Here is a 16,555-nt window from a genome sequence, read left to right on the forward strand (position 1 = left end):
ATAACCACCAGAGAAGTAACATGACTGCTGCTGCAGTGGCTCTTTCATTTAGTGACTCAATAATTAGTGACAAGATGCCTTTGAGAAACTCAAACTCAAGCTCAAACCAGAGCTGTAGCTGTGACATATAGGTCGATTAGTAGGACTCGGGTTCTCAAAAGCATAAAACCACTTGTTATCTCAGCTCACAAGCTTTTGTTTTTGTTATTAATACAACTTCTTTTGTTGTTTTTTTGACCCATTTCAGTCACTCAGGATGAGAGTATATCAAAGGAATATATAAATATGGTTGCAGTGGTAATATGCTTTTGGGAATCAGCTCATCAGAGACCTTCTGACGAATTTGAACTCCAATAGACAGATAAGGAATTGCTTTGAGTTTCCTCATTGCAGTTTTTTTTTTTTTTTTTGCCAAGGTTTGATTTAGTTCAAGCCTAGTTTGTTTCCTTCCAAATATAAATAAAGAAAAACATGTTTAAACCCATACATGACATTAAATACACATTTTTTTTAGTCACAGTTGGCCAATACTTGTAGCCACGTACGTATTATGGCAATTAAAACAACGGAAATAAGAGACAAAGTTCAAATTCTTAAAGGCACAGTACAGAAACAAATGATCCTCCAGTATGTTTTGTTTCAAACAAAGAAAATGCTGTTTGCTAGCATCATTGCTAATGGGCGTCCCACTGGCTGGGCGTCTCAGTTTGTCCCGCCCCTTGTCCCTTTTGTCTCTGTTAGACATCTTTCTCAGATCTCTGGAAATCAAGACTTCAATACGTTTTTAAAAAGGTGAAAAAAAAAATATTTCTGTTTCTGTGGCCGCCTTTTAAGTATCTATCACGTAAATGGAGACTTCAGCCTGTTCCCATTTTTGAATTTATATGCAGACATATTTTGCTCAGATTTGACATCTTGCCTATCTCTGCGCAATATTTTAGAAAAGTTTTTGGCCGGTGATTTACAACATGGCCATGCGTTACATACAAAGATGACATGTGAGGGTACACAGGACGCCTGGCTGGCTTTGGGTGAATGCAGACAAAAACACAATGAAGCCAAAACTCAAATCTAAAGTGAAAAAATAACTGGATTTACCCCTGCTCTTCTACTTTTGTAGGACTAACTCACTGTAAATATTAAATGTCCATCTAATCTTAGGGGGTTAAAGGAACACCTAGAACTTTCATTCAATTGGTTATTTTCTTCAAGCACTTGCCACAGAGGGAAAATAGTTCAAAACGTCCTCACTGAAACTAAAGGATGTTGCCAGCTGGTAGCTAAGCTGGTGTTGAAACATAACCAACTACAACTGAGGAATCCCTTTATAATGTGGCCTATTGTAAGAGGTGAGATTTACCAGAAATTAAGAAATCAAAAGAAGAAAAAAGATGGGGGACCGTAAAGACGAAGGTTGGAGATGGGAAGAACGAGAAAAGAATTAAAAGATCCGAGTGTGTGGGGGATGGAGGGAGGGCTATATAAATGAGTATAAATAGTTTAATAACATGCACGTGGGTTCTTGGGGTTAATGAAGGGGAGGAGATGGATGGGGTGCAGACAACGGTGTGGAGAAAGGAAGGAGGATGAGTGGAAGAGGAAGAAAGAGGGATGAGTAAAGGAGGGAAGGAGGAACCTAGTTGCCCCACCAGTCGACTTGAGAGTGCGAGTAGTTCCCTCCGTAGCCGTCGCTGGTGTAGAAGTTACCGAATCCACCTGAGAGGGAGGAAACAGAAGAGTTAACGATGTAAAGGTGTTCCCAATGAATTAAAAGTAACAAGAAACTTCAAGTTGTGTTGCAATTCATTACAATTTCACTAGTATTGGTATCGACTACTACATTTCTGGTATCGTGACATCACTAGTTATATCAGAAGACCACATCCTCACCTCCTCCGAACCCGCGGGTTGCTCCGTGTCCTCCCTGGTTGCGACCTCCACGTCCTCCGAACCCTCCAGCGGTGCCCCCGGCGGCCGTCTGGCGATAATCACGCGCTCCAAATCCACCAGAGAACCTGGCGGCAGAATCAAATACATTGTTTACATCAAATACAAAGTGAAATTCACTGCATTTGGACACAATATTTACCAGGTAAGAGGAGCCAGAGTGGATGTGTACCTCTTAGAGCGTCCTCTGTTGGTGCTCTTGTGCTGGTGTTCATAGGCCAGGCTCTCAAGCCACGAGGGAACTTCCTGTTTGGCCTCTACTAGGATGTCCAGCAGGTCCTTGGTGATGTTCCCATTTTTATCATTGAAGAACGATGTGGCCAGTCCTACAGGTCAAAAAGTAGTTAGTAATAGTCACAGCTTTTTGTGGGGTGTGGCTCAAAAAGCTTAGAGTCTTCATGTCCTCATTTTACAATTATGTAACACACGTGACACAAACTGAATACCATCTACTGACATTAGTTGTAGTCTTACCCAGGTTTCCGACTCGTCCTGTACGTCCGATACGGTGGACATACTCCTCTATGTCGCTGGGCAGGTCAAAGTTAATAACATGTTTCACATTGGAGATGTCCAGACCGCGAGCTGCTACCTGAGTATGAACAAAAGAGAAAGAAAAGGTCACTCACACACATAAACGTTCACATGCAGTGATACTACTATGAGTTTTTGAATGCCAAGAAGAAGAAATGTAATCTTATTTTTACTGACCGCTGTGGCCACCAGAATGGGGCATTTTCCTGATCTGAACTGGCTCAGGGCCTCCTCTCGGTCTCTCTGGGAGCGGTCGCCGTGGATACTGGTGCAGGCGTAGCCCTCCCGATACAGGAAGTCCTCCAAGGCGTCGGCGCCTTTCTTGGTCTCCACGAAAACCAGAGTCAACGAGTCCTTGCCTGGTAGAGGAACAGAAAAGACACCTAAGGTTAATCATTAAGGTGATCTGATAATCCCGGTTGTCACTCAATTTATAACACAGGCGCTGATTTAAACTCGCTGAGAAAATAGTAACGGCAGGGTTTTTCTGTTTTCAAACCTCAGATTTTGAATACAGAAAAGTCACCAAATCATGAGGAATAATCTCTTAGTGAAGATTATTATCTATACAAAATTAAACACATATGAAACTTCACACGGGTCTTTCATTGCTCTGAACCCAAGAGATAAACACATCTGATGACCTGGATGACATGGCAAAGTTTCAGACTTCCCATTTCACGTCATGTTGTGGATCTGACTTGTAACTAATGAATTAGGCCTCGATCAGACAGAGCATTTTAGCAGCCTGGGGCGGCTTTTTGTAATCGTTTTAAACGACAGTGAAGCGTTTTGCGTGCTGCTTTTGCAAAGCGCCTCACGTTTATCCGCTCGGTGTGCCTCGCATTTTTCAGGAGCACCAACAAAATATAAATTAAAAGACACAGCAAACTGCAAAAAACGCACTGCCTGGTTGTTCTTTCAGGCCCTGATCGATCAATATTTATACTGAACTAAACATTGATGTCAGCTTGCAAGGAGCTTTGTGACATTTTGATACAATTTAATGTGACACAATCCTAAGTTTTTGACACAAAAAGGCCTTTACACACCAGGAGCGTGACAAATAAACAGCGATGCAAAATACTCGACTGTGAATATTATATATCTAGGGCTTTTATTTTGAATTGTAATGTTGTTGTTTCATAAATATAGGTGCAACTCAACCCGTTCTGCACAGCGACATCGGTTGATGCCTTTATTCGCGGTGCAAAAGCCACGTAATATTCACGTTCTGTGTGAAAGTATTCAAGACAAAAAACTGTTCGAAAAAATATGTTGGGGTACAAATTAATCGCATGAAAAAAATGCCGCTGGTGTGTAACGCCCTTAAGTCTCAATATTCTTTCACAGAGCTTAAACTTGTGTTATTGTCAGGAAACATAATAACATCTGGATTCCTGCAGCTGGCAAACACAAAAAATCCGTTTTGTCAAAACATAACACTGGAAATTCATCATCTTACTGCATCTTATTCACTCATTAACCATTTAAAAAAAAAAAAAAGCTGTAGGTACAACATATGTTGCATCATACTGACAATCTACAGATGTAATTCCTTCAGTGTATAATTAAATCATGTCAGTTACTCTTTCAGGTACTGGCAGGTTAAAAGTCTACTGGTAATGCTGTTTCAGCCCCCGGTGTGATGCATACATCTTAATAAGATGCACCTTAATTAGTTTGCATTGTTCACATCACATTACATTTCTCTATGAACATAATAGTGCAACAGGCAGCAGGGAGTGCAGTGTGGGAAAAAAAATAATAATAATTAAAAGAAACAATAGCTAACAGTATCAGCAGCACTGTGTTGTTGTGACTGGAGCCACTGATGGAAAGAGTTTGGTCATAGTTCTTCCCTCCATGCACATTACTACCTGATTATAAAGTGAACATTTGCCCACGTTAGTATTTAGCTGTAGAGACTCCAAACGTAACCAGACTCTCTCCATCAAGGCTCTGACATGAAGACACCACAGCAACATACTGTACAGAAAAGATGCCACGAAAAACTAACAAAAATTAAAAAAAATACAACAGGCATGTTTGATTTAAGCTCAGCAATCCGGACCCATGAAATGGTACACGTAACCAAAAATAACCGAATAAACAAAGGAGTCTCCATCCACAGAGAAGAACATTAAAGGGCAAGCAAAATTATTTAAAATATGAAATGACAGATACGATAAGTTTCCCCATTGAGGACCTTACCAGGTTTCTCTATGTTGTCTCCAGTATTGTCCTGTACCTCGCTGGGGATGACTTTGGATAAAACCACACCAAACCACCAACATGTCAACTGCGCTCAATCAGCAGTAGAAAAACCAACTCTATATGTTTGATGATCCTGATGTACCCAACGTTTGCCTCAGCTCACAAAAATGTGTTTTACTACCAGAAGAAAATGGCTTGTTTTCCCCCAACAACAAACGTGTCGCTTTAAATGGAAGGAACGTAAAATATTTGTTGAAAGTTGCGGAGTGGGAATGACAGTTTTTTTTTTTATGGAACATCCTCACTATTGCCTTCTTGAGGCCAAGAAAAGAATATGTAATTGGATGAAACATCCTTGAGTTGTTTTGCTCAGGGACTCTTGTTTAATGCCGACAGACTTTTTCTGGACTCTGAGCATGTTTCAGAAAGCGAAAACTGATTTTCTGAACCCTTTCCCATGCTACCTGGAATCACATTTCAGATATTTTTCACTAAAGTAAGTGCTGAAAATAACTATGTGACTAACTATTGGAACTTAAAGGATAAATTTGGTATTTTTCAACATATATTTTGTGTCTAAGTAACTAATGGGGACAACACTTTTTGAAATTGGTCCAGTATTGAGTGAGAACGCAAAGTGTTGTCCACATTACTCACTTAGACACAAAATCATGGGAAACTACGGTTGAAAAATACCAAAGTTATCCTATAACATGAGACACAGGAATGTATTGGCTGAGATGGGAGGACAACAGTATGATAATGACAAAAGGACTGGGGGAAATAAAACCGCATTGTGTGTATATGTGTGTTAGCAGTAGCTCTAAACCTGCAGTGTTAGGACACATATGAAGGCAATGAGCGGCTATTTTTGTGCGACAGTCTCACCTGTAGCACTGAGCAGGTCCAGGAGGAAAGACCTCTTATCGTTCTCCTCCACCCACACAACTTTCTGAGTGATGTTCTCTGAGGTGGAACCCACTCTGCCCACCGCCAGGAAGATGTACTCCTCTAGGAAATCCCTAGCCAGGATCTGGAGGCGGAGCAGAAATAATACATTTTTAGCATTTCAGGTGCCGTTTACACTGACATTAATGCTTATAGCCCTTGCTTTGCTTTTCCCTTTCAGTAATACTTCATTCATGTGCGTAGTCCCCCAAAAAACTTTATTTCAAAGCTACGTCAGTGCAAAACAAAAGCTTATTCAAATCATTTGGAGTACTGCAAATGTACCTGGATCTCTTTAGGAAAGGTTGCGCTGAACATCATGGTTTGTCGGATGCCTTTGTGCGGCATGGTGTCTTGTTCAACAATGCGTCTTATCTGTGGTTCAAATCCCATGTCCAACATGCGATCTGCCTCATCCAGGACCAGGTAGCTGAAGTGAAGAGGACACAGACGAAGAGGTTATAGCCTTTAAAATAAAAATAAAACCCAATATTTATACAATATATCTCATTCTAAAAGACCAGTGATATTAAATTGAGCCGGTCCTTGAAAGAAATCCCTAATTTTATCCCTGTCTTACATGCAGTAGTCCAGTCCAATCTTGCCCCTCTCCATCATGTCCACCAGTCTCCCGGGTGTGGCCACCAGCAGGTGGCATCCTCTCTCCAGATCTCTGATCTGCTGGCCGATGTCTGCTCCTCCATACACAACACAGGGACGCACTCTGGAGCGGTAGGAAAACTACAGACAAGAGCGACAAGGTTGAAGAAATACATGGATACATGTTTGTCCAGATTCCATGCTATGCTTATGTGTTTGTGTGTGTTTATACCTTCCTGGCCTCATCATATATCTGCAGTGCCAGTTCTCTGGTTGGAGCCAACACCAGTGAGAGGGGGAAGTGCTTACGACGCCCATACTTTCCATTATCCTGTAATACAATGACAACACAACATTTCACTAACAATAGTCGATGTTTGTTTTTGTTTTTTCAGCACAGTGAAGTCAAGGATTCACAGCAGGGAGTCCATGGTTTCAGCTGGGAAAAAAATCTGCCCGTCTAGACATGAATGTAGCAAAGGTTATCTGCTTTAAAATGAAAACTTATTACTGTGGATGTAGCCTTAGTTCATTTTAGAAAACGTGCCATTATTTTTTTCTTACCTGTCCAGATGCTTTAGCTGCGTTAAGAGCTTCTCCTGGTCCATCAGTGTAGATCTGGCTGAGAATGGGCAGCAGGAACGCCGCGGTCTTCCCAGAACCTACAGACACAAAGCCAACCTTGTCCATCTCCACGTGCATTCAGCATCATTTCATAGTATTATCTCAAGAGGTTTCTAGAGATATGGGGTACTGTGTGTGTCCTACCTGTCTGTGCGCAGGCCATGAGGTCTCGCTTCGACTTCACAATAGGAATGGCGTATTTCTGGACAGGCGTCGGTCTGGTGTAGCGACTCAGAGCAATGTTACCTATGACAATCTCACCCATGTCCACATCTGTGAACTACACAGCACACACACAATCAAACACATGTATTAAATGATGCAGCTGATTTATCATGTAACATTGTAGTGAAGAACAGCAGCTTACACTGTCGATGTGGTGAGGGCAGTTCTGTCCTGTGGCCTCAACAGGAATGTCATCGTATTTCTCAAAGTTAATCCCAGTGTTACTGCCGGAGAACAGCTCACTGCAGAGGAACAGAGCAGGAGAACAGACAGGCACTTTAACAATGATTTACAACAATAAAAACAATATGTCTTGGTATAATTATTGTGATCTTAAATGAATGTCACTCACTGCTATTCAAGTGTTTGGCAGATTTTTAAACCAGTGATTATTTTCACCATCAACGAATTTGCCGATTATTTTCTTGATTAATCATTTGGTCCATGAAATGTAAAAAAATTGGTGAAAAATCAACAACGCTTCACCGATATTGTAGATCTCAAATAGATGTGATATTGATTCTGGCACCCAGCAACACATCAAGATGACATTTTCGATGTGTAACTTTAGCCTGCTACTCTTCGGTGCTTTGTGTTTGCCTCCAATCGTTCCTTTGTTTTGCCTCAAGCTAACCCCGTGATGTAATCACGCCGGTCAACTGTAAAACAGTCTATATAAACAAATACAACATCTAACACAGAGAAAAGCAGAAGTCCTCACAATTGGGAAGAGTTGCCAATTCATTTTCTGTCGATCAACTAATTGATGAATAGTTTCAGCTCCTGTGATTTTGGTAATTCTCACTTGACTTTCAAGACAATAACAGACATAGTTTGAGTGACGCTTCCTTTCTGGTATACTGTCAATACTGTGATGTAAGACTGGAGTCTTGTTACTGTACAATACATTACATGCTTTGAAGGATAAGGTGACACAGTTTCTAGCTGAAATGAACAATTGACATTTTTAAGAGCGTGTTCCAAAAATCCAACTCGTCATTATGTTATTCTATGACCCAATAGAACCTCAAAAATAAGGCATAAATTGTCTAATGTTGATTTTACAACCCTTCAATCATGATGCCTGCTTCCAGTACAAACCAGATAAGTGTTACCATCTGACATTTCCTGTAGTAAAAGTAAAGGCACAGACTCACTGTTCAAGGCGTTCGTTACGTGGCGTTGGTTTGGACCAGTCTCCTTCTTCTCTGGGCTCCTCCACCCAGCGGCTGTTTCCTCCTCCTCCTCCTCCTCCGCCACCGAATCCACCATGATCAAACCTGAGCACGACACAAAGACAATGATACGAGATGAGAGATGCTGCTACAATGGTTTACGAAGTCTACAAATCACACTACTCTAGATGACTGTAGTTTTTAATTGTGTACTATGCATTTTGCATTTTTGGAATGGCCACTTTGCCTCACACTGTTGCTTCTAGCTCCCTCTGTTGGCAGCCGGCAGGCAACAGCCATTAATCAACTATGATATATGAAGTAACACTACACGTTTATTTTTATCCAACAGCAAGACAGCGTAACACACACGAAACGATCACATGATGTTAACCTTTTGCTTTCATGTAGAACGTGGCTCCTTAACATGAAGTTGTTTCAGTACAGTGACAAAAGAAAAACAAAGACAGTGACAGCAGTAATTCAGTCTATCTCTGTGTCTCATCTCCTTACCTTCCTCTGTTAGCATTGCCTCTGTCATTGAAGAATGCCGACTTCCCTCGGTTGTTCCCAAAACTGCCATAGGCGTCTTTGGCAGTGTTCCAGCCGCCTGCGTCTGACAGGAGAATAAACACAAATGTAGTTGAGTAGTTTTATGTTATATGGAGATCTTACACTATAGACAAAATAGGCTTTTAAAAGGTCCAATGTGTAGGATCTGGCAGTATCTAGCGGTGAGGTGAGGAGTATGCAACCAACTGAAGCATCTCCTATTAGTTGGAGAGCTACTGTGGTCGACGCGAAAACGTGAAAGGCCCTCTTTAGAGCCATTTGTTGTAAGAGTAACGTAGGTCCTTTGGAGCAGAGCCAGTGCTTAAAGTGTGTGTGTGTGTGTGTGTGTACGAGGGAAGTGAAGTGGAGAAGCAAGAGAGAGAGAGAGCAGTGGCGTCTGGAGCGAGTAACGTTATCGACTCCGGCCCAAGCAGGAAAAGTTAACAGAGTTTGGTTTGCCTGTTCTGGGCTACTGTAGAAACGTGGCGGTGCAACATGGCGTACTCCGTGGAGAGGACACACTCCCTATGTAGATACAAACGTCTATTTCTAAATTAATAAAAACAACGATTCTTATTATCAGGTGATTATACACTAAAGAAATATCATATTCCATTTCTGCCAATAGATCCCCCTAATTGTTACACAACGGTCCTTTAAGTTTCATGCCGTAAAATCAAATCTCACCTTTAGTTTCGTAGCCACCGAAGGCCATTGGCTGTGCTGGGTTGATGGGGTTGAAAGCTCCGCCCCTGTTGCCGCGGTAACCTCCTCCGACGCCACCTCGACCCCTCTCCATGCGAGGCGGGCCGCGGTTGAAAGTGTTGCCGCCGCCCATGCGGTTGTCATGGTAGCCATTAACAAAGTTGTTGCGCCCCCCGTCCCAACCATCTGCAGAGGGAGAGAAGGACAATAATCAAACAATAACAATTAGTATCCAAGAACACCATGTGTGCAGGATTATTACTCATCACTGCTGGGAAAGCGCTACTGAGACATACTGGTAACATACGGATGAGTGATGCTAAGTAAGAAATGTTATGGAATATGTATAACAACAAAATGAACAGCAGTATCCACTGGGAGCAAAAATAGAGTTTAGCAGAAGTTCAGAGAGGAACTTACAGTTGGCTGCGGGCGCTATGGTGTAGCCACCCGGTCGACCAGCAGCAAAGGCATTTCCTGCTGGACAGGAGGACAGTGTTTCAGTTGTGGTTTTTATCTGTACCAAATGCACTTAATAAAAAGGTACCCTGTGGAGTTTCTGACCCCGTGTAGCATTATGGAGCCATGTTTTTCCAAGTGGGTCCCCATTTTGTTCGTATCGTGCATGCATACTTCAGCACACAAGCATGCGGGCGCCGGTTTCACACTACTCCACTGATCAACAGCAGTAATGTATTTGTGCAAAGACACGTAGCGATGCACCAGCAAAGGCACGGAAGAAGGCGGCTGCCAGCCAGCTAGCTCACAACGCTAAATATTCAGAGTAAATAAATTGTTTTATGAGGAAGGAAATACTCTCGAGGATTCACACAATGTATTTTTGGTGAGTAAGACTAAATGTAAACATAACTTTGGTTTGTTTACTAGAAAACTCCACAGGACAGCTTTAACTTGATGCTACACACCAGTTTTTGGAAGCGTCTTTGTTCCGTAAATGTGGAGGAATGTATCGCCCTGCAGACAGAGAGAGAAGTGTCCGACATCATTCAATGAATGATTAGACTTTAAGGACTTGATTTTAAATTATCAAAACCTTTTGAAGCACCCCCAACATCCACTGAACTATGGTGAATATCTGAAACTAGAAACGATGGAAAGCCAATATATATTTCCAGTTTTTCGTGCCTCTATGACACCTTTAAACCGCACTAAATTGCTGTTATCAGTGAACAGATTAGTTTTTATTTTTAAAGGAGTTTTATGTTGTAGTATCTCTGTCACATAGTGAATATTCCCTATCCTTCCCAATTTATTCTCTGTGGAGTACCTCCTTGTTTGCGCCCTTATTACCATAGTTTACTACGTTTGGAGGTAAAAACGTTCAGGTTTGTGAGTGTCTATGCACATTCATGAGTAAAAGAAAATGAGAAGTTCCAACGGCTGCTTACGGTTAGGGCCTCCACCTTGTCCATCTGCTGCACTCAAGTCTAGGACAGCGAGCTGGAGAAACAGACACAAATAGTCAGAAAAACATTTTCAGCAGAACAAACCTTGTTCTACATGTTTGAGTCTAGAAAACACTTCTTCTTGCAGCAGGTGACACCAAAACCTGCTGTCTACATGAAAACTAAAGCAAGCAATGCATTTGTTGTTCATCCATCAGAGTAAGCGATGTGAAAGCTTTGCTTTACACACACTAGACATGCTGAACTGTTCAGATTCAAAGGAAGATGACACAGAAATGGTTATAACTTCAGCACTAAACAACTCTGCACACTAGTTAAAACAAATATTTGACTCTTATGGTGATGTCTGCACACAGCTGGTCTGAGATCACAACAAATGATAGCGAATTCTACACGTTGTATGGGAATGTCCAGGAGGTTTAGATTTTTGGGGGAATGTTATTGGTACCCTTAGCGGAACAACTACCAATGGGGAAAGGGCTTTTGCATATTCTGCACCCTCAGCCTGGAATTTGCTCCAAAATGACCTAAAAATCAAGGAGCTGGTATCATTCAATATTTTTAAATCTAAAATAAAGGCTTTAGAAGCAGACTATGGCATGCCAATGTTTTTAGCCCCCTTGTTGTGGCTTTAGATAGTCGTCTTTTAATGCAAATTTGAGTGCTTTTAGTGTTTGTGAATTGTATTTTATCTCAACTTTGTGTTCTTGCTGCTGACCGTCTTGGCCAGGTCTCCCTTGGAAAAAAAAGGTTCTTAATCTCAATGGGATTAACCTGGTTGAATAAAGGTTTAGAACTGAGTGAAAATGTTCAATATGTAATCTGCAACCTGTTGTTTTGTCTGTAATTTGTTGGTGTTACAATAATGGTTGCAACAACAAATGATAGCAAAGTGATGAGAGGCAATAGATGTGATGTGCAGCTTTCCTCTGAGCAGTTGCTAAAACTACTTTGGATGTTTTCTATCTAGAAACAGAATCTCTGTCTTGATGCACTTCTGCAGCAACATTTAGTGAACTAATTGATTACTCCATAAAAAAAACCTTCCCAGTGCAGCTTTTTTTTGCATCCTTCCTGCACAAAAAATGATACAATTAATTTAAATGATGTGCATCCAACGATCTATTAGACATTTAGCAAATTAGACCAACAACAGAGGACATACAGTACTTTTACTGTTGCCATCCAAAGTGTGTGACCAGTCAGACACACAGCTACACTACGTTGCTAGTGACGCAGAAGAAATGAGCATTTTTTTTTTTTTAAAGCAAACTATGCAATACTGCGTATGATGTGAGAGAAAGCCAGTGAACTGTCAAACACCCGCATTGTTTGTGTGTGTCAGCTACCATCTCTGCATACCTCCATTTTATTATTGTATCAAGCCTGCAAGACAAACGCAGTGAAGATAATAGTTCATGGGTGCGTTGCATGTGTTCACACGGGGGAGCCGACGGACACCAATTGCTCATTTAGCTCGACCCCTTTCTAAGCCTTTCTTTTTTTAACAATGTCTTTATTGGGTTTTGTTTTGTTTTACAAACATCAGCATTATTATGCAATATATTCAATACAGGATTTTACTTTAACAAACATAACATACCCCACACACCCACATCAACAGAAAATAAATATATAGAAAATAAATAATAAATAAAAAGATTTTCAAAAACAAGAATCCATTCCCTTCTGAGGGTTTATACCACTATTGTGAATTTTTATCTTAATTAATATCTCTCCAATATCACTTTTTTTATGAAATCATTAAATGATTTCCATATTTCCTCATAAACACCCAGTTTGTTTTGCAAGGTATATGTTATTTATGTATATTTCTGTATGACACAGATTAAAGGTAATAATTATAGTTAGAATAATTATTGTTAGGAAAATTTAATTAGAGTATATCTATGGCTCAATAAGGAAGCTGGTTAATAATTAACTTATGGAGAAGGGGTGGGATTAAATAAGTTTATACTTCTTCTCACTCCTTTTCAATTTTCAAGTGTTGACAATTTATTTTTCTTATGCTTTTCATTGTATGTAAATACTACTTGTTTCTGACTGTCCACTTGTTGGTATGATCATTCTTTGTCTTTATTTGTTTACTTATTTTTTATTTTATTTTATTTTTGTATCTTACATGTTCGAAATACATTTTGAAATGAAAAAAAAAATGTTATTCTCTCCATTGACTGTATGTAAATACTACTTGTTTCTGACTGTTCACTTGTTGGTATGATCATTCTTTATTTCTTTATTTTAAATTTTGAAATGAAAAAAACATGTTTTATTCTCTCCATTGACATACATTGTGCCATATTTTTTTTTTAATGTTTTAAAAGTTCTTAAATTACAATTTATGCTTTTCATTGTATGTAAATACTACTTGACTGTTCACTTGTTGGTATGATCATTCTCTTTTTCTTTATTTTTTATTTTCTTTATTTTAAATTTTGAAATGAAAAAAACATTTTTTAATCTCTCCATTGACATACATTGTGCCATATTTTTTATTTATTTATGTTTTAACAGTTCTTAAATCATTTTTGGACAATTTATGCTTTTCATTGTATGTAAATACTACTTGTTTCTGACTATCCACTTGTTGGTATGATCATTCTCTTTTTCTTTATTTTATATTTTATTTTTGTATTCTACATGTTCAAAATACATTTTGAATAAAACAAATAAATAATTAAAATAACAAAATATAAATTAAAAAATATATTATTTATTATTTTATAAATAATAAAATCATAAAAATGTTATTCCCTCCATTGACATACATATGCCATATTTTTTATTTATTTATGTTTTAACAGTTCATTTTTGGACAATTTATGCTTTTCATTGTATGTAAATACTACTTGTTTCTGACTATCCACTTGTTGGTATGATCATTCTCTTTTTCTTTATTTTATATTTGTATTCTACATGTTCAAAATACATTTTGAATAAAACAAATAAATAATTAAAATAACAAAATATAAATTTAAAAACATTTTATAAATAATAAAATAATAAAAATGTTATTCTCTCCATTGACATACATTGTGCCATATTTTTTTAACGTTTTAACAAATCATTTTTGGACATCTCTTTAATAATGTAGCACACATATAGCTATAATCCAGTTAAAGAACCAATAGTGTGTCCACATCGCTCCGCCCTCCGCAGCCACTCTCTGGTCACACGCGGGTGTATACATGATGCGCACCCAACGCTGCTAGCTACTAGCTCGATAGCATCTCGTTAGCGTTAGCGGCTAGCCGGCAAGCTAACACGTATCCTCACCATTATAACACTTTACATCAACACACGCTGTTAGACACATGGAAGTGAAGCTTCACGCTTACCTGCTGCTCTAGACCGTGGACATTTTCGACGGCCACATGACTCATAACTATTGAATATGGAGGAAAAATGTTGTCGTTGAAAGAAGGACCTCTTTGTTAGCCGGGTTTCTGATGTGTTATCTTCTCCTCTCGTTTCCGTGGTTACCGGCTAAGATGACAGCTGCTTGAGTGGTTTTAACAGCGAAATGTAGCTTTGTAAGATGCTAATCTTGAATTTTACGTGATGATAAATTCCTGTATTTGTAGCTACGAGGATGCAAACTCAGCTGATGTGTGTCGAGGTTTAGCTGGAGCTGAGATGAAGCTCGTCATGCACTTAGTTAAGTCACACCGGATGCAGCCGAGAACAACATCCGGTAAGCGCCAAAATAAAAGTCCGAAATAAATGAATGACTTTATTTCGAATATAATAAATAAAAACAGATACAAAATAATAACAAACAAAACAAGAGTTATAGTGTCCGAAAAGGAGTAGGTAGAAGAAAAACTTATATGATGAGGAGCACCTTCAGCCACAGACTCATCCCTCCTCGGCACAACACAAAGCGCCTGGGTCAGTCCTTCATGCTGGTAGCCATCAGGCTCCACAACCAAGGCTGACCCCCATATGACAACTATTAGGACTTTTAAGAAATTTAAACATGCACTATCTGGCGCACTTTACACTCACTTTACACTATACATCCTATATACCACTTTATTGCTGACTGCACATATGTACATATTACATTTATTTATTTATTTATTTATTGTACATACTACATTTATTTATTGACGGACTGTACACACTATGTTCACCTCACTCTGTATCTTTTATATCTCTATTATTGTCTTTAGAATGTTTGTATACCTTTACCTCTCCTGTGATTCACTCTGTTTGCTGATGTTGCTGCTTTGACACCTGAATTTCCCTCCGGGGATTAATAAAGGTCCATCTTATCTTATCTTATCTTATATTACCCTACCCCTTTCTCACTTCTCCTCTATTAACTCATATATCATAGATAATATAATATAATATAAAAACTATCCCAGATTTATTTACATCCCAAGTTGAATATATGAACAGCATCCCAAGTTTACAATGAAAAGCATAAATTGTCCATAAATAATTTAAGAACTTTTAAAACATTAAAAAAAAATATGGCACAATGTATGTCAATGGAGAGAATAAAAAATGTTTTTTTTCATTTCAAAATTTAAAATAAAGAAATAAAGAAAATAAAAAATGATCATACCAACAAGTGAACAGTCAGAAACAAGTAGTATTTACATACAGTCAATGGAGAGAATAACATTTTTTTTTTCATTTCAAAATGTATTTCGAACATGTAAGATACAAAAATAAAATAAAATAAAAAATAAGTAAACAAATAAAGACAAAGAATGATCATACCAACAAGTGGACAGTCAGAAACAAGTAGTATTTACATACAATGAAAAGCATAAGAAAAATAAATTGTCAACACTTGAAAATTGAAAAGGAGTGAGAAGAAGTATAATCGTATTTAATCCAACACACAAATACATCCGGAGTTAAAAAGTATATAACCAACCTTTAACACAACTCTTCTTCAACCATATACCTCCCAAAAATATCTTTCTTGTATAGCTTTTTAAATTGATTTATATTTGTGCTCCCCTTCAACCCATCACCTAACCCATTCCACAAATCCACCCCACAAACTGAAATACACATACATGAGTAACATGTTGCTGTATGTGTGCCACATATAATTACATATGTATGATATGATTAATATTTGGATTAATTCAATATGCTATATTATGTTTCTTATATGTGCAAAACAATGCAATTAAATCAGAATCAGTGTCATGTTTATTGCCAGGTGTAAGAGGTATACACTAGGAATTTGCTTTGGTTTTGTTGATGCTAATAAGCAGTGTAATAACAAAAGAATAGATAAAAACGTTAGAATAAAAAAATTGAAATTCTACCAATATACAATATACAAAATAAGCTATAAACAAAAATAAACATGATATAAACAGATAGTGCAAACAATCAGATACCAGAGGGAGAGAGAGAGGGATACCGTAGGGGGATGGTGTTGTGTGTGTGTGTGTGTGTGTGTGTGTGTGTGTGTGTGTGTGTGTGTGTGTGTGTGTGTGTGTGTGTGTGTGTGTGTGTGTGTGTGTGTGTGTGTGTGTGTGTGTGTGTGTGTGTGTGCGTATAGACGAAATAGGCGTTTAAAAGGTCCAATGTGTAGGATCTGGCAGT

The 16,555-nt window shown here is 38.7% G+C and overlaps 1 protein-coding gene across 8 annotated transcripts; it reads right to left on the bottom strand.

Annotated features, from left to right (window-relative positions):
• Window positions 1–447: 447 nt before the first annotated feature.
• LOC141762935 (putative ATP-dependent RNA helicase an3) lies at window positions 448–14,655 on the bottom strand. Of its 8 annotated transcripts, none has more exons than XM_074627115.1 (19): window positions 14,314–14,655; window positions 10,937–10,988; window positions 9,948–10,004; window positions 9,510–9,713; window positions 8,784–8,886; window positions 8,253–8,375; window positions 7,238–7,337; window positions 7,015–7,150; window positions 6,811–6,908; window positions 6,479–6,577; window positions 6,227–6,387; window positions 5,932–6,076; window positions 5,587–5,731; window positions 4,696–4,746; window positions 2,659–2,840; window positions 2,422–2,539; window positions 2,120–2,273; window positions 1,891–2,015; window positions 448–1,716 (listed from the first exon to the last, which is right to left on the bottom strand). In XM_074627115.1, exons 1-19 carry the CDS (start codon window positions 14,356–14,358, stop codon window positions 1,637–1,639), a joined length of 2,178 nt encoding a protein of 725 aa, XP_074483216.1. In that variant the 5' UTR covers window positions 14,359–14,655; the 3' UTR covers window positions 448–1,636. The 8 variants fall into 8 exon arrangements, with proteins under 8 accessions (XP_074483216.1, XP_074483214.1, XP_074483215.1 ...); XM_074627113.1 differs by having other exon boundaries at window positions 2,659–2,864; XM_074627114.1 differs by having other exon boundaries at window positions 9,948–10,007.
• Window positions 14,656–16,555: the final 1,900 nt, after the last annotated feature.

Source organism: Sebastes fasciatus, chromosome 24 (assembly GCF_043250625.1).
Source record: "Sebastes fasciatus isolate fSebFas1 chromosome 24, fSebFas1.pri, whole genome shotgun sequence".
Lineage (NCBI taxonomy): Eukaryota > Metazoa > Chordata > Actinopteri > Perciformes > Sebastidae > Sebastes > Sebastes fasciatus.